General features: G+C 41.6%; 1 protein-coding gene across 1 annotated transcript in view; it reads left to right on the forward strand.

The window, feature by feature from the left end:
- pemt (phosphatidylethanolamine N-methyltransferase) overlaps positions 1–23623 on the forward strand; it is a 98505-nt gene that overhangs the window by 50697 nt on the left and 24185 nt on the right. The window contains exons 4-5 of the mRNA XM_080748031.1: positions 998–1143; positions 12978–13089. Coding sequence (XP_080604157.1) covers positions 998–1143; positions 12978–13089 — 258 coding nt within the window. The remainder of the gene's footprint in view (positions 1–997; positions 1144–12977; positions 13090–23623) is intronic.

The raw sequence follows: 23623 nt of genomic DNA on the forward strand, positions 1-23623 counted from the left end.
AATGCTACACACAGTGCCCATGAAAGTATATGTACAGTACACTTATAAAACCACCAGAGCCAGTCGGATAAAGAGAAGGCCAAGTCATCAATATCCTGTAGCAATGGGTGGGAGAAAACCATAGGTTTAAGCCTCATTATCTGGGGTTCCAGGTTTTATTTTATTTTTTTCTTTATTTATTTATTTGAAGATTTGGTTTTGGGCTTTTATTGATAGGACAGTAGACTGACAGGAAATGGGGGGAGTGGCAATGCCTTACTTAGTGGTATGCGCATGGACCAGTAGGCCAGCGGGCGCCCCGGGTCCAGGTTTTATTAACACACAGGAACACAAACAAGCCATCAAAGGCCCCCCTACCTGGCTACAACAACAACAGCAGCGTTTTAACCATCTGCAGGTGTTGGCCTTCTTCCACACAAGCTAGACCACAAAAATGACCAGAAAATATGTAGGTCACAGTTGGCCCCATCAAACTGGGTTAGGGGAATCACACTTATGCAGTTGTACCATCAAACACCTGGAAAGTTATATTTGAGGGATATTCTATTTATCGTAGTTAAATTTGTTTGTCTTAAGGTTGCCTTTATTTGCAAACCATGTTCAACTATTTTGGCCAAATTTTCATTTATGACATGCCCAAAAATAGAGTTCATGTGGTTAAACTGAAAAACCAAATCACAGAATACGAGCATTGAAAGGGCGGTCATTTGAAAGGGCGGTCCGAAAGGGAGTGTAAAGATGTCACCTTTGGTAGATGAAGAAAGGTATATGCACATCTTCACAGTTCTTTAAACACGGTGCTGGACCCAAAAACAATCAAGTGCAGAAAAGGGGAATGTTTACAATGTTGGAAAAATGTTTCGTCTGTGTAGAGCTTCATAGCCCTACACGGGCAAAATGTTCATTATTGTTGGCTAATTATAGGGACACTGGGGTTCATGTAGTTAAAGGATATATTGTAAATATCTCCTGTATGTTTGCCCATGTTCCTCTACAGTATGACTGTGGTGATGAAGGCCCAGCCAAGGTGGGAGCTGATGGCCAGAGATGATGTCTTCTACTTTGGGGGGGCTCTGCTGGTGCTTGGCACTCTGCTTGTGGTCTGCAGCTTTCTGGCTCTGGGATTCACAGGCACCTTCCTAGGTGGGTGTCTATCTCCCACACACATGTACACAGTACACACACATACGTACACACACATGCATGGCTTGCATGCACACACACAGAAAACACACACACACACACACACACACACACACACACACACACACACACACACACACACACACACACACACACACACACACACACACACACACACACACACACACAGGTTTGCAATTACTACTTTGTGGGGACATTACACATAGTCTACTATATTTGTGGGGACATTCCATTCATTTTAACCCTAACCCTAACCCTTAACCTAACCCCTAAACACCTTGTGGGACACTAAAATGTGTCCCCACAACACACACACACACACACACACACACACACACACACACACACACACACACACACACACACACACACACACACACAGTTTTTCCCAATTACATCTTGTAAATTTGCATCCCCAACTTTCGTGCCCAACTTCAGATAAAGTACTTTAGTCAAAACATTCAAAAGAAAAGAAAAAATATGTTTATTGAACAATCTTTTGCTTGTTTTTGAAGTAAGGATGATAAATGCCTGGATTCCTAAACTCGCCATATAAGCCGCCCAGTGCATTGCAAATGCGTTGTGGTGAGCTAGTAGATTGTCTATTTTCGGTGAAGATATTTGGTGTGGACAGGAAAAAGGAGGGGGCCAAGTATAGAGCCTGGTGTTCTGTGCTATTCCATTTCACTACATTAGCCAACATCCCTACATCTTTCTATCTTTTTAACAGTCTGCTCATCATTTGGCTAAATGAGGTGATTCAGATTCAGGAAACACCAGAGGAAGTTCTAAATGTATCAATTGCATGCCTTGTACACAATGTGTGGGGATTCACAACGAAGAGCAGGACACCATTCCAAGGACCTGTTTTCTCCTTCACATAGTTCTGCTAAAGGGTGATACAGGTACAGTGTTGGATAGTACAAAATCTGCAGAACCATCTAGCTGTGAACAAACTGGCTTCAGCAGCTTGTCCTTCTTAGTCTGCCTGAGGGGAGGGTGGGTCCAGCGTGTATGATTCATCTACACCGCCCACCCTTCCAAGTAACACAATGCCAGAGCCTCGCTCTTTTCCTCATAATTAGAGGCAAGCTCGCTGATTGAGATGTGGACGCACTCTTTGTTTGGCACCTCACTCCAGAGTAGTGGCAAGGAAAAGCCAAGTTTGAAGTCATCTGAAATTGACACTGGTGCCTGAGAGAAAACTTTAAATCTCTATCTGAGCAGATCAGATTTGGATTTTGGGTAGTTAAAACCAAAAACACCCAGGTGTTACAATTACTGCTAAAGATCAGGCAGGTTGATGCCGTCTCTTTCCCTCTGTCTTGTAACCCCCCGGCTCCACCGGGCGCGTCGAGCGTCACGTTAACGTCAACGCTGGGAACGCTCCCATTTTAATTAATGAATGGTGCTCCACTGCCGACGTCAACGTCAGCATCAGACACTCAAATTCGCCCGGTTCATTTTTTGACGCCGTCCGACGCCGACACGACACGCTCATTTTGGTGGAGCCCTAGCCTTAGAAGAGTGTAATTAGTTGCAAATATGTTGCAGCTGTTTATGTCGTATTCATAAAGACAGACAGACAGACATACCTAAACCATACATACAGTACAATAATGCATACATACTGTTCATACATTCATACATACATACATACATACCCACCCCACTTCCATAACACACACATGTGTGCACGCACACTAGAGTTCTCAGATTCTGCCCGAACCCGACTACCCAACCCGACCCCACGTTTTCGGGCGGGGTAGGGCCTAAAATGTGTGCTAGTTAGTCGGGCCGGGTTGGGCTTCAGGCTCAATGAAAAAAAAAACGTATATTTTTTATTATTTTATTACTTTAAATTCTTCACAAACCCGACACTACCCGACCCGACCTGTCGTTTTCGGGCCGGTTAAGGCCTAAAATGTATGATAATTAGTCGGGCCGGCTGATGGCCAATATCGGACCAATGAAGACCCCTGGTACCCATATATGGAGATCCATGTACTGTATATGGTACATCCCTTTTATGCCCATACATGGAGATCCCTGTCTGAACCAGCCACACCGATATGGGCTGTCTTCCTCCATATATGGGCACTCCCATATGAAGTCCTAGTTAGATATGGGCTTAATATTGATGACATCAGGGATCTCCATATATGGGCATAAAAGGGATTCTGTTAGAGTGGTTCCCATGACATCACAACATACAATCCCTTTATGCTCATACATGGAGATCCCTTTCTGAACCAGCCACACAGATATGGGCCATGTCTTGGCCATCTGGCCAGTAATGTATATCGATGACATCAGGGATCTTCATATATGGGCATAAAAGGGATTCTGGGGAATACCCATATATGGACTTTTACATAGGTGATGTCACCTGTGATGTCACATTGATGTGTCAGGGGAACCACAGTGTCAGGCGTGACCTTCAGAGATACACAGATACGTGGACAAGGTGTGCCGGTTTTCATAGTAAACCTACGACCTACGGTCGCATTAAGCACTCATCTTACAATAAATGTGAGAAATCTCTGTGAGTATGTGTGAGTATGTGTGAGTATGTGTGAGTATGTGCGCAGCGTATCTCGAGAACCGTTTGTCCCACCTGCTTCAAATTCGGCACGTGTGTTCCCCGTTGTTTGTGTACTTGATCACTTTGTAAAGGATAACAGAATAACATATAAACATTGGCCACTGGGGGAAGGCTTGTACTATTAGCAGTGGTGTAAAGTAACTTTGGGGTATTTTTGCCATTTGAAAATAGCCGTTCTACAAGCTCACAATGAGCTAAATCTGCTATTTTCAAAGGATTTTTATACATTTCATACATACATACTTTTATTAAATAAATAATGTTTTGTACTTTTTCCACCAATGACTATTGGTCACTGAGAGCTGCCCAATAAGCGCTGTTAGGATGCACACGTGCAAAATCAAAGAAAGGTGCTCTTTGGTTGTGGGCATAGCTTAAGGACGAAGGCACTCCTTCCTTTAAATTAAGATAGTTTAAATTGAGATGAAAGGAAGCCCCTAGGCCTAGGCTAACTCCAAAAGAGCAAGAATATGTCCTTATCCTTGCTTGTCCAGGAGTAAGCCTAAGGGTTTCCTTTCATCTATAATCTGTTTATTGACTTTGTGAGCATCGTTTAACCACCTGGATTTCCTCCACTTCCAGTTTGTGAATGTATGCTTGAATGGATGAATGCCATGTACATTGTAAAGCACTTTGGAGAAAGGCGCTATATAAATCACCGTTTAACATACTGTGTACAGTATGCCTATATGCTCTATTGAAGGCCACATCCGTACCTTCATCAGGGAGTGAGTTGTATACTGTACTGTATATAGTACACTGCAAATCCTTTTATTCCAACCCATTTTTCACCCAGTGCCAATTGCCTGAAATGTAATCATGGGTGCTACTCTCCCTCTGCCAACTTGGGGAGAGCCCCCCTCCCCAACTGAGCTCATGCTTCCTTCAATACATGAGGAGTGACAGGCCGCTTCTTATCATCTAACGGGGAAGTTTCCCCGGTAGGACGTAGCTTGTGGAAGGAACACCTTATTCAAACCAGTTCCTTTCCCCTCCATCAGGTTCCCCCAGCTGGCCAGGTGGGGGGCAGTATAGAGACCAGGATTACTGCAAGTTTTTTGTGAGGGTATCTACTACGCGACTGCGGTTTTCCCGGTGACCCTGAGCGCAACGGTGGGGGCGCGGGAGTGTGGGGAATTCTAGAACACAGTAACACACCACTGACTATTGCCGATGGAGAGGTTAGCATTATGTATTGAGAGGCACTCTTGCTGATTTCGTAAGAGACTCGTCGCCAATTGCAAGATATTTAAAAGTTATTTGGGGCCATGCTGATAATCCCTTCTTCCCACTACTAGACTAGTAAGGATTTATATTGTCTGTGTTATTGTTTACAACCACAATTATTCACGTGTGGCAAGATTGCGGTTCCACTAGTTTTACTAGTGGGCTAGAAGCCTTTTCAGAAGTTAATTTAATGTTTCCCATTTAACGATTTCCTTTATCCTCATCTAATCTTGCGCTAATGCACGCAACTGTTTTCGCCAGGTTTTAAGGCCTATTAGGCTTTTCAGAAGTTAATTTAATGTTTTCCATTTAATGATTTCCTTTATTGTCATCTTGCGCTAATGCACGCAACTGTTTTTCCCAGGTTTTAAATTTAAAGGAGTAGTTCACCCCCAAAATGACTTTTTTCCTATCAATTACTCACCTCATGGAGACTTGAGTTCGATAATATTTGTTTGTTTTTATCGCATTCCTAAGCCAATAATTTGATTATAATAAATGTAACACCATTGATTTCGGATGGAGAGCCAAATGCATTCGGGTCTCCATCCAGAATCAAAATGACTTTTTTCCTATCAATTACTCACCTCATGGAGACTTGAGTTCGATAATATTTGTTTGTTTTTATCGCATTCCTAAGCCAATAATTTGATTATAATAAATGTAACACCATTGATTTCGGATGGAGAGCCAAATGCATTCGGGTCTCCATCCAGAATCAATGGGCTTACAAAGAGTCTCCTGAAATTATTAGCTTCAGAATTAGGGCTGAACGATTTTGGGAAAATATCTAATTGAGATTTTTCTGACTAATATTGCGATTGCGATTTTATTCGCGATATTTATATATTTATTTTAAGGCAGGATTACTGATATATATTTTTTTTGTTAAAACAAAACTTTTTTTTTTCTTTTTTTTTTTTGTTAAAAGGTTGATATAATACATTATTTTAACCAAATAAAATCACTTCACTATCTTAAGTCAAGCTTCCGAAGCTTCTGTTGAATATTTATTGTACATACTTTTGAAAAGAAACTGATTATTAATAACTAGGCAAATTGGCAATCATGCAAATGGTTTGATTCCGTCAAGGAAGAAAGTACCGTATGTCGCTGCCTTGCTTTCATCAAGGCAAAACATGCACCCTAAGACACACCATACGTTTGACATGTGTGCAGGGGACGGAGGAGGGGAGTCACCGTCACACAGAAATCACTTTTGCGATTATTTGCACCTTTGCGATTTTGCTAATTGCGTGGTTCCAAATCGCGATTTCGGTTTAAAAACGATTAATTGTGCAGCCCTATTCAGAATGCGACAAAAACTAAAAAATATTATTGAACTCAAGTCTCCATGGGGTGAGTAATCAATAGAAAAAAAGTCATTTTGGGGGTGAACTACTCCTTTGAGGTCTTGTTTTAGTTGTTTCTCATAAGCTCGCGACCCTCCTTGCCCATCAGCCCCCAACATTGCGCTCAGGGTCACCGGGAAAACCGCGGTCGCATCTACTACAGTACTGTACCTACCGTACACTGCAAAGTCATGAGTGTTAATTTAAGTTTGAGAGTGTAACTCTCAACTGGAAGCAAATGGTTCTATTTATTTTGTACTCTTGAGTTATATTAACTAGAAAATCGCGGCCGCTCATATCTAGAAATCGCACGCTTCGCGTGCTCACATGCACCCACGCACAACTGCTCCAAGCCATGTTGCCCACCAAAAGCACTGTTTCTTCATGTATTTTGTGTGTGTGTGTGTGTGTGTGTGTGTGTGTCGTAATGTCTGCACTACACTGTTCCTGCCACCAGGGGACACAGTAGGCCTACTACACTCGTGAGTACACTGCAGCGTGGAACTATTTGTAAGTCTGTGTTTCGGCCGGAAGGTTTATAATGGACGTACTATGATGTAATTCGCGTCATAGCATTAAATTATTGTTTTGTTTAATTGTACATCGTGCAAGTACAATACGTTCAGGGAAAGCAGCTAGGAATGTAGGGGGGAAATGCAGCGATGTATGTGTGAAAGGAGGAATCTGTAGAAGCAGTGGTGTGAGAGACTATCAATGACATGCTTAAACAACACCAGGAGCTGGCCTGTCTATTATAGTAGAAAGATGTGTGCTGAATGAGAGAGGAAAAGTACACCCACAACAAAAAACATTACCAACTACAAATACTGCATCCTGATTGTATGCCTCTGCCAACTAGTTGCCTTTACATCCGTGTTTGCCCAGACTCATACAGTAGTGGATGTAGTTAATGAAACCCTGAAAGAGTTGAATGATCATGTTTTGTGAGGTCTTAGTGACCGTAACCTTTTACCACCACCTACTTATTAGCTGGGAGGGAATTCGTAAATATTGGGCACTTGGTGACAAGTTTTTGATTTTTGGTATGGTGTTAGGTATGGGTATAAGGTTTTCAAAAACCATCGCAAACAAATTGGGCTCGCCCCCTAGTGGTCTGTTTGCAATGAATACAATAGTAGATCTTTCAGTATATGGTTGAAACCCAAAATAATTGATAAAAGAGATTTGTCAATGGATTCTGTTACTATTGGGTATGATAAACAACATACTAAAAGTTTAGGAAAAAATTACTACCGGAAAGCCATCATTTTCAAGATGGCGTCCACGATAGCTGCCGGGAGCTAAAAATGCCTATTTAATGTGTAAAAATTCATATAAAATATGCACTTGGTGAAGAGGTTTTGAATTTTGGCGTGGTGTTAGGTATGGGTATAAGGTTTTCAAAAACCATCGCAAACAAGTTGGGCTCGCCCCCTAGTGGTCTGTTTGCAATGGATCAACTATTAGATAGGTCAGTATATTGTAGACCACTAGGGGGCGAGCCCAACTTGTTTGCGATAGTTTTTGAAAACCTTATACCCATACCTAACACCATGTCAAAATGTAAAAGCTAGTTACCAAGTGCATATTTTATATGAATTTTTACACATTAAATAGGCATTTTTAGCTCCCAGCAGCCTTCGTGGACGCCATCTTGAAAATGATGGCTTTCCGGTAGTAATTTTTTCCTAAACTTTTAGTATGTTGTTTATCATACCCAATAGTAATCCATTGACAAATCTCTTTTATCAATTATTTTGGGTTTCAACCATATACTGAAAGATCTACTATTGTATTCATTGCAAACAGACCACTAGGGGGCGAGACCAACTTGTTTGCGATGGTTTTTGAAAACCTTATACCCATACCTAACACCATACCAAAAATCAAAAACTCTTCACCAAGTGCAGATTTATTATGAATTTTTACACATTAAAACCCAGTTTATAGGCATTTTCAGCTCCCGGCAGCCATCGTGGACGCCATCTTGAAAATGGTGCCTTTCCGGTAGATATTTTTTCCTGAATTTTTAGTATGTTGTTTATCATACCCAATAGTAACAAAATCCATTGAAAAATCTCTTTCATCAATTATTTGGGGTTTCAACCATATACTGATGTATCGAATATTTGATTCATCGCAAACAGACCACTAGGGGGCGAGCGCAACTTGTTTGCGATGGTTTTTGTAAACCTTATAACCATACCTAACACCACACCAAAAATCAAAAACTTGTCACCAAGTGCCCAAAGTTGATGTTTTTTGACGGATTCCCTCCCAGCTATATCAGTTCATTTTTGGGTCCAAATGGAGATTGGATATTGGGGTGAAAATGTCACGGTCAGTCGGTAAAAATTTTTCTTTATTACAACGTCTTTATCTTGGCTTCCTGTCGTGTTATAAAGGGAGAAAGCATAATGACAAATATGTTACAGGGTCATGCTGGTGTTAGTCAGGCATGTAATAAACAGTCCCAGCACAGCAGCACAACATGGGGAATTCAACAGGTTGATTCTCTGCAGGACACAGGTGTTGTGTAACAGACAACGTCTGCAGATTGGGTAAGATTATGGGATTGTCTGGTTTTGCTATATACATACTGTATTGTGTGATTGAAAAAGGTGTGTGTGTGTGTGTGTGTGTGTGTGTGTGTGTGTGTGTGTGTGTGTGTGTGTGTGTGTGTGTGTGTGTGTGTGTGTGTGTGTGTGTGTGTGTGTGTGTGTGTACGCGTGTGCATGTGCGAGTGTGTGTGTATGTGTGTTTTAGCGATGAAACAGTTAATAGAACTTTAATTGATCATAAAAAAATATTGATTTGAATAAAATAATTGATTTCCAAAAACACTGTTGTTGCGACCGTAGGTTGTACCTCAACCATATAGGCTATACCTAGTATACCTCAAAGTATAATATAAGATCAAGTGGTTAATCTTACTAATCGATTTAGTCATTGTATGATTCATTGCATATAATATAAAAACATGCTTCTTGATGATTCAGTGAAAAATGTGTTGACTGAGTAATCGCTGAGAATGTTATGTACAGTTGCGAGGTGTTACGAGTTTTCAATTAACCGCCTTCTCATTGAACTGTCCATTGACCATTTATTTACTGGTTCACCCTGACCCGCTAACCTCTTCTCCCTCACCTGCATTCAGCCCTTTCTCTCAGGCGTCACGTTCAAAATGCTTTGACCCATTTCATTTTTCATTCAGTTTTCTCTTTGTTCATCTTTACTGCTCTCCTCTGCCTCTTTCATTCACCGGCAATCAATGGGCGACACATTCTCAGCCACACGTTTTACGCCTCCGTGGTTCAGTGTTCACAGTGTGAACCAGCATGAGGGCGAGGCTCATTAGTTACGTCGTCGGGGCCCAGTGCACGCTATTATGATGGTTAAAGTTATGAAGCACAAACAGCATTATGCATGTGTGTGTGTGTGTCTGAGAGAGAGAGAGAGCGAGTGTGTGTGTGTGTGTGTGTGTGTGTGTGTGTGTGTGTGTGTGTGTGTGTGTGTGTGTGTGTGTGTGTGTGTGTGTGTGTGTGTGTGTGTGTGTGTGTGTGTGTGTATGATTTATTTGGGTTTTTTAATTGATTTCCAATAAAAGATTAACATAGCAAGACTAACATAACAAGACTTGAGAAATATCCTTCTAAGGTACAATGTGAAAACGTATGATTAATCGCACGATTAACTAGATAAATCATGCGATTAATCGCGATTAAAAAAAAAACACACACACACACACACACACACACACACTGTCACAGTCTGGGCCTGGCCCTTGCCCGTCCCATGTTTCTACCACACTTTGCTCGCCCCCTCCCCTCCTGTGAGTACCCGATTGACAATCTGAACTCCTCCCTGCTTCACAGCTGTGAGCTGTTGATGTTCTGATTCAGAGACTATTTAATCCTCCTTGTACCTGCTCTCTGTGCTGGATCATTGTTGTACTGTCTGTTCCTCAGTTGTGTGTGTTGTTTCCTGTGTATGCTTGTATTTTTGGTTTTTAGTTAAGTAAAGTCTTTGTTAACCTGTCCTCCGTTGTTTCCTGCCTTTACTTTGAGTTCTGCATTTGGGTCCTTACCACCGCCACACCAGATCATGACAGAATGATCCAGCCAATTTGGACCCAGCGGAACTCTCAGCCAGAGAGTCCGTTTCCCCACCTTGTGAACTTTCCTTCCTGGAGGTCCTCGTTCCTCTCCTTCTGGGCTGCTGTCATCTGACTGTCAAGTGGTTTCCCTCTGCGGCCCCTGTTTCCTGAGGTTCTCCTGCCCAGCGCCATCCTGATCCCAGGATGCGACGTCTCGCTGGGGTGCCCCTCGTCGACGTCTTCGCCAGGGACCCCAGCCGTTGGGCCGTCGCTCGCTCGGTGGTGGTCCGCCCGGGCCAGTGACGCAGTGCCCCACAGTCCAGTGACACCGAGCGCCCGCTGCTGCTTGTGCCCTCTTCTCCACTCAGTGCCAGAGCCCTGGCAGCTACCCCTCTCTCCCCCCTGTGAGGATCTCCGCCCCTGGGGCCTGTGGCCCAGTTCTGTACCCCCTGTCCCTGTCCTGGGACGTCTGGAAGCCGTCCCTTGGAGGGGAGGTACTGTCACAGTCTGGGCCTGGCCCTTGCCCGTCCCATGTTTCTACCACACTTTGCTCGCCCCCTCCCCTCCTGTGAGTACCCGATTGACAATCTGAACTCCTCCCTGCTTCACAGCTGTGAGCTGTTGATGTTCTGATTCAGAGACTATTTAATCCTCCTTGTACCTGCTCTCTGTGCTGGATCATTGTTGTACTGTCTGTTCCTCAGTTGTGTGTGTTGTTTCCTGTGTATGCTTGTATTTTTGGTTTTTAGTTAAGTAAAGTCTTTGTTAACCTGTCCTCCGTTGTTTCCTGCCTTTACTTTGAGTTCTGCATTTGGGTCCTTACCACCGCCACACCAGATCATGACACACACTGTATATATCGTTGCTGTCAGGCAGAAACCTCCATATTTGAACTTCATTTTTTTCGTAAATGAATGACCCACTTCATTATACAAGAGTGTTGAAGCAAAAGTAAGAGATGATGGCTTTGTTCGCTGTGCCCTTCATTGTAGCACTACGATATTACGATTTTATGATCAATGCTCCACCTTTATGTTGGTCTCACGACATGCATCATTCATAGTTCGTGCTGACGAGTGGTTTATTCTTTTTTGCACTATGGTGTCGCGCGGTAAGCATAGGCGATGTACAAGAAGACCCCAAGCCGCGCGGATGTGACGTATTGTGAGCTTGCAGATGGGCTCTGTTAGCCGCAAAACAGCGTGGTACGACGAAGCATATCGTCGTTGTCGGGTGAAAACCTTGTATGTCCAAAACCGTTCGTTTTGCATTTATCATTTTTAAATGATTTAAACTAGTGAAAACAGCCGATCTACAAGCACACAACGCCTCGCACCGCGAGGCGTCGTGTGCTTGTAGATCTGCTGTTTTCATTACTTTAGTGCGACGGCCTTGTACGATGAAACAGGGCTTTACTTTGCGAAAGAACGTACACATTTGAAACTTGGAGATACAAGTTTTCCACCCGACAACAATGATATATAGCTGGTAACAGGCCCTGTGTGAGTCTCTGTATGTTCTGTATACTACGAGGAAATGTGCGGGAAGGCTGCTGGCTGTCGGAAGAAAAAACAGTCAATGTTTACTCTTTAAAAACTTTGAATATGATTTTGATTGTTGAAATTTAGATATTGTAATGTTGTGTTACTTTGTTTAACTCATTGAATGCCCTTTTCAAGATGGCCGCCAAGTACCAGGATGCCACGTTCCTAAATTTCTAGTGCACAGATCAATTCTTAGTGCACGGATCGTGCATGCCCATGTGTAGTACTTTTTAACAGCTTTCAAACAAAAAGATCCGCTTGGAAATCCGTTCAGGCATTCATGAGATAGAAGCCTTCAAAGTCAGACAAAACAAACACTGCCACCTTCCTAAATTTCTAGTGTACGGATCAATTTTTAGCCTAGATCATGCACCATATGTGTAGTACTTTTTAACAGCTTTCAAACAAAAAAATCCGCTTGGAAATCCGTTCAGGCATTCATGAGATACAAGCCAGATACAAGCCAGCCATTTTTGACATTTTGAAAGATGTGTTTGTTATGGGGCTAAACATGCAATTTCGCAATTGCGATCATGCCTAATACATTTGAGGCATTTTTAGAAATGTTTTTATAAAAAAAAAATTGAAAAAAAAAAAAAAAAAAGTTTTTTTTTTTTTTTTCAAAATGGCTTCCAACTCGGGAAACTCGGGCTGTGGCAGCCTGGGACTACTGTAATAACTCGGGAAACTCGGGCCTTGGCAGTCAATGAGTTAATAACCATTGACTAATAATACTACAATTGCATTTTTAGCAATGGCCGGTATTTTACGGCTAACGGAAACGTTATAAACACACTCATCTCTTATTTGCTGGCTTGTCCCTTGTTCGTGTTAGAAGACTGGTAGATGTAGGTCAGTGTGGAGATGCTAATTGTACAATGGCCTGTGTGTGTGTGTGTGTGTGTGTGTGTGTGTGTGTGTGTGTGTGTGTGTGTGTGTGTGTGTGTGTGTGTGTGTGTGTGTGTGTGTGTGTGTGTGTGCTCTTTCAGGTGATTACTTCGGGATCTTGATGGAGGAGAAAGTAACCAGCTTCCCGTTCAACCTCACTGAGAATCCAATGTACTGGGGCAGCACTGCAAACTACCTTGGCCTGGCGCTCATGTAAGTTGGCATGCATCTAAAAATACATGGCTGACTGGCCTAGCGACCACAATCACATTACATTACAGTACCGGCAAAGCCACTTTCACCATCTCTCCTGTGAGTCCTGAACATTAACTCTGTTTCCATTAAATGTCGAATACATCAAATAAAATGTGATACAATAACACATAATAATATCTCAAATGCCTGTCACCTGCCTGTATGTCTGTCTGTGTCCCTTTTAAGCCCATATACAGAGATCCCTGATGTCATCAATATACAGTATGGCCATACATAGGCATGCCCATATGGGCATATTGGTTGATGATTTTTAGTAGCCTACCCTTTTTCATGAGGATCTCGTTTGGATTGACTTCATTATTCCAAGACATCCAAGTGAGGGATTTGCGTTTGAAGTTGGATGTAGGATGTACATGTAGGATACCTGCACAAACGTGAGTGTTGAGTATGATTGGGGAAAACAGAGGGCATCAACGCACTAGATAAAATATCATAAATATAAAGGTGGCACTTGCTTTATTTGTACATTTTGTAGATGAAGTCCATTTCCCTCTGGACTACTAGTGTAAGATGTCTACAGGTATATGCCTTTGTTGTAAAAGTGCCGCTCCTTGTTAGCTGTAGGCTATTCCTGAGTTTTATAAAGCCTGACTTTTACTTCGTTTTAAGATGGTGTCGGCCACCAAAAAAAGCCGGTCTGCAATCTTACAAAGCGTTGCAAACATCAATCAAAGCAACAGTACATAATCAGTACGTCCCTGGACCACATGAGCGGCGTTCTGCAATCACCCTCCAAACCCCCAAACTAAAAGTTTGCTCCCCCACCTCTGATCAAAGTTAGGCACCTACAGTACAACATGTGTATGACACAGACACGTGTGCAAACACGAGTGCGTAGACACATGATGCACACAGAGAGGCACGAATACGTGTGTGGAGCATTCATTTTGGACGCATACGTAAGAATCTCACACACATGTCTGCAGGTGATGTTACTTCTAATAATACACACAGTAAAATACTCCATTTATTTTGATACCACAGAGAGGATGTAAAAAGCTATTTAGCAGCTCTTATCCAGATCATTTTCCAAGTGCAGGATCAGAGTAAAGAAGTACCCTAGTCAACGAATGGCAGGGTAAATGGTCACATAACTAGAGTGCAAAGACAGCTACCGTATTTTCCGGACTATAAGGCGCACTTAAAAGCCTTTAATTTTCTCAAAAAACTACAGTGCGCCTTAAAGTCCAGTGCGCCTTATATATGGATCATTCATTGACATTGACATTCCCTTTAGCACAGCTCCATCTGTTGGATGCATAACGCAACGGTAGCGTCTATTATGTGCGCCTTATAGTCAGGTGCGCCTTATATATGAAAACAGTTTGAAAATAGACCATTCATTGACAGTGCGCCTTATAGTCAGGTGCGCCTTATAGTCCAGAAAATACTGTATTTATGCTTCAAAGAAACTAGGATGAACATCAAATCTAGCATCTGTCTAAAAAGAAGACATGTTCCCTTAATCACATTCTTAGTAGTTGTGGTCAAGCAAAAAAAAAAATCTAAATAACATTAACATATCTGAACAGATACACCCCAACCATGCAAGGCACAAACTTTAGAGGTTGAGGGCTCTATTTTGATTGTCTTAAGTACCCGCTCCTATGCCTTAACTTAAAGGCCTGTCCATATACTGTCTCCGACCACTGAACTTTTCGTCAGAAAGTTCCGGTTCAACTACAAAACGTCACTCATATCTTCTGAAAAGCCTTACCCCGAATTTGAGTTCAGAAAAGTGGGAAAGTCGAAAATCTCTGACGAAAGGTTAAGTGGCTGGAGACAGTATGGACAGGCCTTTAAGTTAAGGCATATGAGCTAGTACTTAAGACAATCAAAATACAGCCCTCAGTGTCTTGCTCAAGGACACTTTGATTGTATATATTTTAGAGATTATTTTAGAGATTGCAAGATGTTCAGCTACGACCCAAATGTCACGCTCTTCATGAGTTTCACTTTTACTTTTACTTCATCAGACTTTCATGGCCAGATATTTGTCTGTTTTGTGAAGTCTTGCATGAAGCAGCATGATTGGTCTACTTTTGCTGTGATTGATCTAGATTCAAAGACTCACACTGCACTAGATGGTGTGGCTAAGGCACAAAAGTTGCTCACTTCCTTGCTTTAATTGCATCAAATGGTATCTCTTAATATGCTTCGCCCCAAGCCAGATGCATGCATGTAACGAATGCATGTAATAAGCGAGGAACGGACAAATGTTGTTACCTTTCAGTGGCAAATCACTTCCCACTACCTCTGCTCTTCAAATGTGGTCTACCAGAGACATCTCCATGGCAACCATGTAACCTGCCAGGAGTCTGACTGCCATAGCTGCAGTTGCTAGGACCCGGCACAGCGGGACGGACGCTAAACTCTTATTTTTCTGTTTTCCTTCTCTTTCACGCAGCCACTCTAATTGCTCTCTCTGCCTGTCTCTCTCTTCACATTTTTGATGATAAATGTGCGATCCCGAGGAGCAAGCTAAAGCTTAACGTTGACGCCACGGTAGTACCATCTGGCATTGCAGGGATTTTGGGGAGTTATTTAAAGCGGTCCGCTCATGTGAGAAGCAAAAAGGGGGCGTCGCCAGTTGTTACTACCATTGGGTTCGTGTCCGTCTGTGTCCGCTTGTCTGTCTATTAACATCGACCTGCTATAGTGCCACCTCACTCACTCACTCACTCACTCAGGCTCACTTGAGTGTACAAAGTCACTCACTCACTAAAGCTGGCCGCACACCAGCAGATAATCGGGGCATTTAATGCAGTCCCCCGAGTATCGAGGGACTGTGTCTGAAATGGGGCCGATTGTCAGGCATAAATGTTGTTTAGTGTGAGGGAGGGTTCACAGATCCAATCCAAACCCAGCCGAGTGGCTCGCAGGACGATCGGGGCCAGCCCGACTCTTTTCAAAAATGTTTGATATTTTTCTAGATCGCTATTGGTATATGGAACAGCAGCGGGAGACTGAGAGAATGACAGTCGTTGTTCGGACGCAAGAAATGGGGACTGTTGGTGGCGACAGCCGCTGATCTGAGTCTGACCATAGTATCTGAGCGACGGATCTTGATTCTCTCCATCTCCCCCCTCTATCTCTCTCTCTCTCTCACACACACACACACACACACACACACACACACACACACACACACACACACACACACACACACACACACACATACACACACACGCACACTTTTCATACCATCCGTTCGTCCATCAGGTTGTATAAAGTCAAACTGAAACAGCAGAAATGCTACCAGTCACATACTGGGAACAGCACAGGTCCCGCTTTGCGCTTGCAAGTCAAAGTAGCCAACACGCCCAGTTCCTACAGAACCCTGATCTACAAGCCCTACTACAACGTGGCGCGGCGGGATCTTGGAGATCTATATTTTCTGGGTGCTACAGTCATACGACTAATCATGAATAAATCAGGCATCATAAGGGGCAAGACGCAGCAGCAGAGTTGGCTAGAGTTGACTATTTTAGCAGTGGAGAGACTTGAGAGGGGAAAAGTCAGAGAGTTTAACAAATCCATGGATGGACATGAAACGTGTCAAAGTGAGCTCATATTATCATCAAAATGGGACACACATATTGGAGTGTTTTCCCCCCGTTGTGTGATGGTGTTGAGTGCATATCATTAAACTCAATCTGGATAGAATACTGTATAGTCAGGGAATTTTAATAAAACCCTGGGAATAAATTCCTTACCAAACAATTTCTTGACCAATGTGTTCGTAAAGGTGTCTAGTAAGATATCTAACAAAGATTGAAATTCAACATCCCTAGCAAAATGTTTGACAGCTAGGGTAATTCTGGGTCTCATTCACTTACTATACACTGCACTATAAGGGAAAAAATCACTCCCAAAAATATGCTTTAAGTAGCATGTTAGGGGTCTAACTGGGTGTTTTTAATTATTCTGAATCCATTGCAAGCATTTGTTTTGCACGAAAAACATTCATTGGGCCAAAAACAGACAAAATAAATATGGTTTAGTGATGAGTCATCACTTTTCACAAGGTGTATGGTGTCCATTTTTGGCCCAAGGGATGTTTTTCGTGCAAAACAAATGCTTGCAATGGATTCAGAATAATTAAAAACACCTAGTTAGACCCCTCACATCCCACTTAAAGCATATTTCTGGGAGTGATTTTTTTCCCTTACAGTATAGTGTATAGTAAGTGAATGAGACCCAGAATTACCCTAGCTGTCAAACATTTTGCTAGGGATGTTGAATTTCAATCTTTGTTAGATATGTTACTAGACACCTTTACGAACACATTGGTGAAGAAATTGTTTGGTAAGGAATTTATTCCCACATTTGACAGATATTCTGCTAACTTTCCCTGAATATGTAGTGTGCGGAGCCCCCGAAGTTTTAAATCGGCTAGTGTGAGCGTGTTTAGATTATCTGGTAAGAGAATCTTAAACAATAATCCTGTTGTGTTTAATGCTACCCGATTTCATCGCGCCCGATTATCTGCGAGTGTAAGGCCAGCTTTAGGGTTACGTTAGTGCACACACCCGTGCTTAAGTGCAGACTGCCTCCTAACACCTTGCAGTGTATTACTGTGAGTAGGTTGTGGTCAGTCATTAGCCCAGTGTCCTGCTGATGACCCACATCAGATGACACACATTAGCCACTCACTCTGCTCAAACGTACACACTGTAACCAACCAGCCAACCATATATGTAATGTATATATACACTGTACTTCATTGTATGACAAATATAAAAAGTAGCTGGTCTACAAGCTCTTCTTTTGAAGTCTTTTGACATTTTAGAAATATTTTTTAAGTTTGTGAACATTTTCACCTGTAACAATATTCCCATGCTATAGTTTGAAAGTTGCAAGTCTTTGCCAGTTTTGATATTTGATATACAGTATTTAAGAATATATTTCTAGTCATGTTTTTTTGTGTGGTCATTTTCCATTACAGTACATTGTACACATACATGAAAATATGAAAACATAATGTTCGTATTTATGGACTAGAAATGCAATAGTTTCGACTCTGATTGTTGTATCACCCTTTTTATGTGTGCCATCATGTGACGGCCCCTCCCTCATGAAACATTGGTAATTGAGGGGTGGTTGTGCAAGGTGACTGGGCACGTGTGTGTGTGTGTGTGTGTGTTAGTGTGTGTGTGTGTGTGTGTGTGTGTGTGTGTGTGTGTGTGTGTGTGTGTGTGTGTGTGTGTGTGTGTGTGTGTGTGTGTGTGTGTGTGTGTGTCGCGTGCGTGCGTGCGTACGTGCGTGCGTGTGTGTGTGTGTAAATAGCAGTTACACTGTAGAATGTGCAGATAGTCCTTTTGTGTTCCTGGAAACGAGAAACAATTACGAGAAATGTCCAACGTAGATTACACACAACATGCGCGCGCGTGCACACACACACACACACACACACACACACACACACACACACACACACACACACACACACACACACACACACACACACACACACAAACATCCTCTCCATCTCTTCTGCATCCTCTGTACCTTATTGACCCTTTTATTGCATTAAGCAATATTACACGCCTTACCATCATTGGTACGACAGTGATTCGTCCGCTTCACTGTGGTTTCACTAATGGCAGTAAAGCACACCTTTCACGTCACATGCTGGCCTATTTGGTTAACCACTTAAACCCTCTACATACAGTACGTACTGTAGTAAAACAGACCTTTGGCTGGGTTGGCTGAGCTGGCTCTGCACTTCTTTCTTTTGACCGGTGCCATGGCATTGGTCAGACATCTAATTGTTCCTACATCCCATTAGTCCGAATCTGGTGAATGTTAACCTGGTAAAAATACTATGCCTAAACCTAAACCTAACCCTAACCTCAGTAAAACTATATGCCTAAACCTAACCCAAACCTCAGTAAAACTATGCCTAAACCTAACCCAAACCCTAACCCCAGTAAAACTATGCCTAAACCTAACCCTAAAACCTAACACTAACCAAAGTAGGACTAATGAGATGTAGGACTTTTTGACCTCTACAACAAATCTCTTTGACGAAAATAGATTATTTACAAGATCACAATGTATTTGTTTTATTGCTAATTTTTTAATAATAATTATAGTGTGCTTACCAAACTTTCTAAAACTGTCATTGTATTCCGTACATAAGTTTAATATTTTCCTTGTATATCTTCCATTTGTTTTAAATGTATGTTTTTTGTTACACAATAACTTTTTTTTAATGTCGCCACTGACAAATACCCCATATTTTTACAAAATAAAACTAAAATAAATTAACAACCCACTTGAAAACGAATTAAAACGAACTGAAATTGGCAAACATGAAGTCAAAACGAAATATATATATATATATATATTTTTTAATATGAAATTGCTAAATAAATAAAAAAAATTAAGAATTTAAAAATAAATAAATAGTGAAAATGTTAGCTCTACAAGCAATGTTCTAGCACTATTCATTATTAGTATATTGATTTAAGCCACTTAAAGGGGTATTTCACAAAAAAAACCTTTGGTAATTTTATCATCTAATCAGGCTTTTATGAACACCCTGAACAGTTTTTAATTAGCTTAATTGAATATTTAGATATTTGATTTGTAAATGTTACCAGGCCCTCCAGGCCCAGGGCCTCTCCCCACACACACCCATTGTAACTTCAAACTTCATTTTAACCATGATAGATTCATTAAAAACACCCATTATTTTTTCTGGTGACTCATACTACGCTCCTAATATGTGAGCAGGCCGTGTTTTTCCGATAACATTTTTCATTTATTTTTAATAATTATCTCTTTGTATTTCATTTTTTTCATTTTTCCAAATAATTATTAAAAATAAATGAAAAAAGTTATAGAAAAAACACGGCCTGCTCACGTATTAGGAAGGTAAAATGAGTCTCCAGAAAAAATAATGGGCGTTTTGGTAACGCTTTACTTTACAGTACAGTAATTACCGGGTAACTACTAGGTATTTTACCTAGTAATGACCTGGTAATTACCAGCTATGTTCCTGAAAACTACCAGATAATTACCAGGTAATATTAAGTATTTGCCTGGTAATTACATGTTAAGTACATGGTAATACACTTATTAATTACTAGGTTTATTACCTGGTAGTTACCAGGTATTTTCCTGGATACTACAAGGTAATTACCAGGTAATTATAAGTATGTAACTACCCAGTAGTTACAGTTGAACTGTACTGTAAAGTAAAGCGTCACGTGGGTCAATTGGATGACCTTACCTGGTAATTACCCAGTATTAACCCAGTAACTAGAAAAGTTTTTCCCAGGTAATTACCCAGTAGTTACAGTTGAACTGTACTGTAAAAGAAAGCATGGGTCAATTCCATGACATTACCTAGTAATTACTAAGTGTTTACCCAGTAACTAGAATATGTACCTTGCATTTACCCAGTTAAGTGGAACTACGGTAAAATGGCATCATGGCCATGGGTGGATAAAATAACCAGGGAGTGGTGAATACTCAAAACACTCTTTTTTGCGGCCAGTGCATGCGAGTCAGCTTCTCCTCTAGACAGCACACTGCGTGTTGTGTGAGGAGGTGTTAATATAATTAATTTATATTTGTGTTTGATCATGGCTTGGTAATGGTGGGGAACTGGGGATGCTGGTGTTTTGGGTGGGAACTCTGTGGATTTCAGATGCAGTGTGCTGTCCAGCGGAGAAGCAGACTCTCGGATACCAGAGAGGAGAGCCAGGACTTGGCATGCACTGAACGCAAATGAACACTGGTAATTTTTGGGGCATTCAAAATCTGAGTGTTTTGAGTATTCACCACTCCCTGGTTATTTTATCCACCCATGGCCATGATGCCATTTGGTCCCAACAAAAACTTATTTTTACCGTAGTTCCACTTAACTGGGTAAATGCAAGGTACATATTCTAGTTACTGGGTAAACTAGAATCATCCAGGTCATCCAATTGACCCACGCTTTACTTTACAGTACAGTTCAACTGTAACTACTGGGTAGTTACATACTCATAATTACCTGGTAATTACCTGGTAGTTTTCAGGAACATAGCAGGTGTTTACCAGGTAATTACTAGGTAAAATACCTAGTAATTAACTGGTAATTACCGTACTGTAAAGTAAAGCGTTACCAGTGTTTTTAATGAATCTATCATGGTTAAAATGGAGTTTGAAGTTACAATGGGTTTGTATGTGGAGAGAAGCCCCACCACTGCTCCCTGTTGAAAGTGGAATATCCCTTTAAGACCTATATGCTTTGTTGTACAAATTAGACAAAGTATTTGAATGAATGTGTATTTGCCAATAATGGCATGCCCAACATGAGGGCCAGGGGGGGCGGCTCATAGACCGCCAGTGGTGTGATATTGATTGTAGAAGTGTGGGTCCTCTAAATTCATGACGTCATGCGCGCATGCTGTTTTTATTGTTAATTAGTGTGTGCAAATGAGGCGCGCATGCCGTGCAGCAAAATAAGTGGGCTCGCCGAGCCCACGCAAGCCCATGGCATCTCACCCCTGTAGACCGCTTTTATCTGGGTCAGAAACAAAAACAAATCACATTATTTTAATTAGTAATGCAGCATCACTTGGATCAGTAATATGTTATAATATTACTGTTTTGGCAGCTGTAATAAGTTACACTACTCGTTACTGGGTAAGTAATTGCGACCCAAGGCAATTACTTTACCATTAGTTAGTTTACCATGAGAAATGTCACAGCTTGTCTCTGTGTGTGTACACATTTTTATGGCCTATGGGTTTGTCGCTCTAACATCATGCTCTGATGTCACTGTGATGTCCAGCACATCGTTGTCCACGTATCTGTGTATCTCTGAAGGTCACGCCTGACACTGTGGTTCCCTTGACACATCACTGTGACATCATGGGTGATATCACAGTTGACATCACCTATGTAAAAGTCCATATATGGGTATTCCCCAGAATCCCTTTTATGCCCATATATGAATATATATATATATATATATATATATATATATATATATATATATATATATATATATATATATATATATATATATATATATATATATATCACTGGCCAGATGGCCAAGGCATGGCCCATATCTGTGTGGCTGGTTCAGATAGGGATCTCCATGTATGGGCATAATATATATTGTATATTGTGATGTCATGGGAACCACTCTAACAGGATCCCTTTTATGCCCATATATGGAGATCCCTGATGTCATCAATATTAAGCCCATATCTAACAGGACTTCATAAGGGAATGCCCATATATGAAGGAAGACAGACAGTGTGGCTGGTTCAGACAGAGATCTCCATGTATGGGCATAAAAGGAATGTACTATACAGTACATGGATCTCCATATATGGGTCAACTGGTCCGATATGCATCACTGGCCATATGGCCAAGAATTGGAGCGACCTCGCCCTTTAGGGCGATGTCGTATGTCGCCCTGAGGCGTCTTACTAGTAATATTACAGTGATATATTACTAAGTAACGTGTTACAGCAAAAAGTGTCCATATTTCCTGCTAAAACTAATACCTACAGAACTTGCAGTAAGAGGTTCTCTTGCTAATTAGACAGAGCCGTTCTATTACAGAGGCCAACACCACTGCATTTGGATGCCATAGCAACAAGGACATCGCCACTCAGAACCTCTCTAACAACTGCCGTTTAGCTATACATAATGCGTGTGTGTGTGTGTGTGTGTGTGTGCGCGTGTGTGCGTGTGTGCGTGCGTGCGTGCGTGCGTGCGTGTGCCAGTATGTAGTACATTATGTAGGCATGATTGCAAATGTCAATAGACTTCACAGTCTATTATTTGGAGTTGAAATGAAATAGATTTTTCAAGGGCATCGTGACTCCTCACTGCAAGCCTTTAACTGACAAGATTCTGTGTGTGTGTGTGTGTGTGTGTGTGTGTGTGTGTGTGTGTGTGTGTGTGTGTGTGTGTGTGTGTGTGTGTGTGTGTGTGTGTGTGTGTGTGTGTGTGTGACTGTGTTTGTGTCCGTCCGTCCGTCTGTTTTTCTGTATGCCGCTAATCTCTCTTTAAGTCTTGGATGGTAGGTCATTGAGGAAGAATTTAGGCCTAATACAAATGTTTTTGAGACTCCCTATGCCATGCACATTTCCGGACACATTTCCCCCATTTAGCATTTTCTTCAAAACACAGTTTTTTGTTACTGCTCCCTTTTTGTTACTTCTCCTACATATTTTGTCCGAAATTCACTCACATCTGTACGCATTATCTCTGGAGTCAAGTGATAATTCATATTCCATTCCTATGATTATGATTATGGCTGTGATTGCCTTCCAAAATTCTTGGGTGGGGTAACATTTTACAAAAAAGAATAATGAACGCAGCATCCGGTCGACCCATAATGATATAATGATGATAAATGATGATAAAATTAGATAAAAATCAACAAATGAGAAATGAGAAACTTCCCATTTTCCCTTCCCATTGCTTGAAGGCATGGCCGAGACTATGTTTT

Source organism: Nannobrachium achirus, assembly GCF_963921795.1.
Source record: "Nannobrachium achirus genome assembly, chromosome: 18".
In the NCBI taxonomy this organism is placed as follows: Eukaryota; Metazoa; Chordata; class Actinopteri; order Myctophiformes; family Myctophidae; genus Nannobrachium; species Nannobrachium achirus.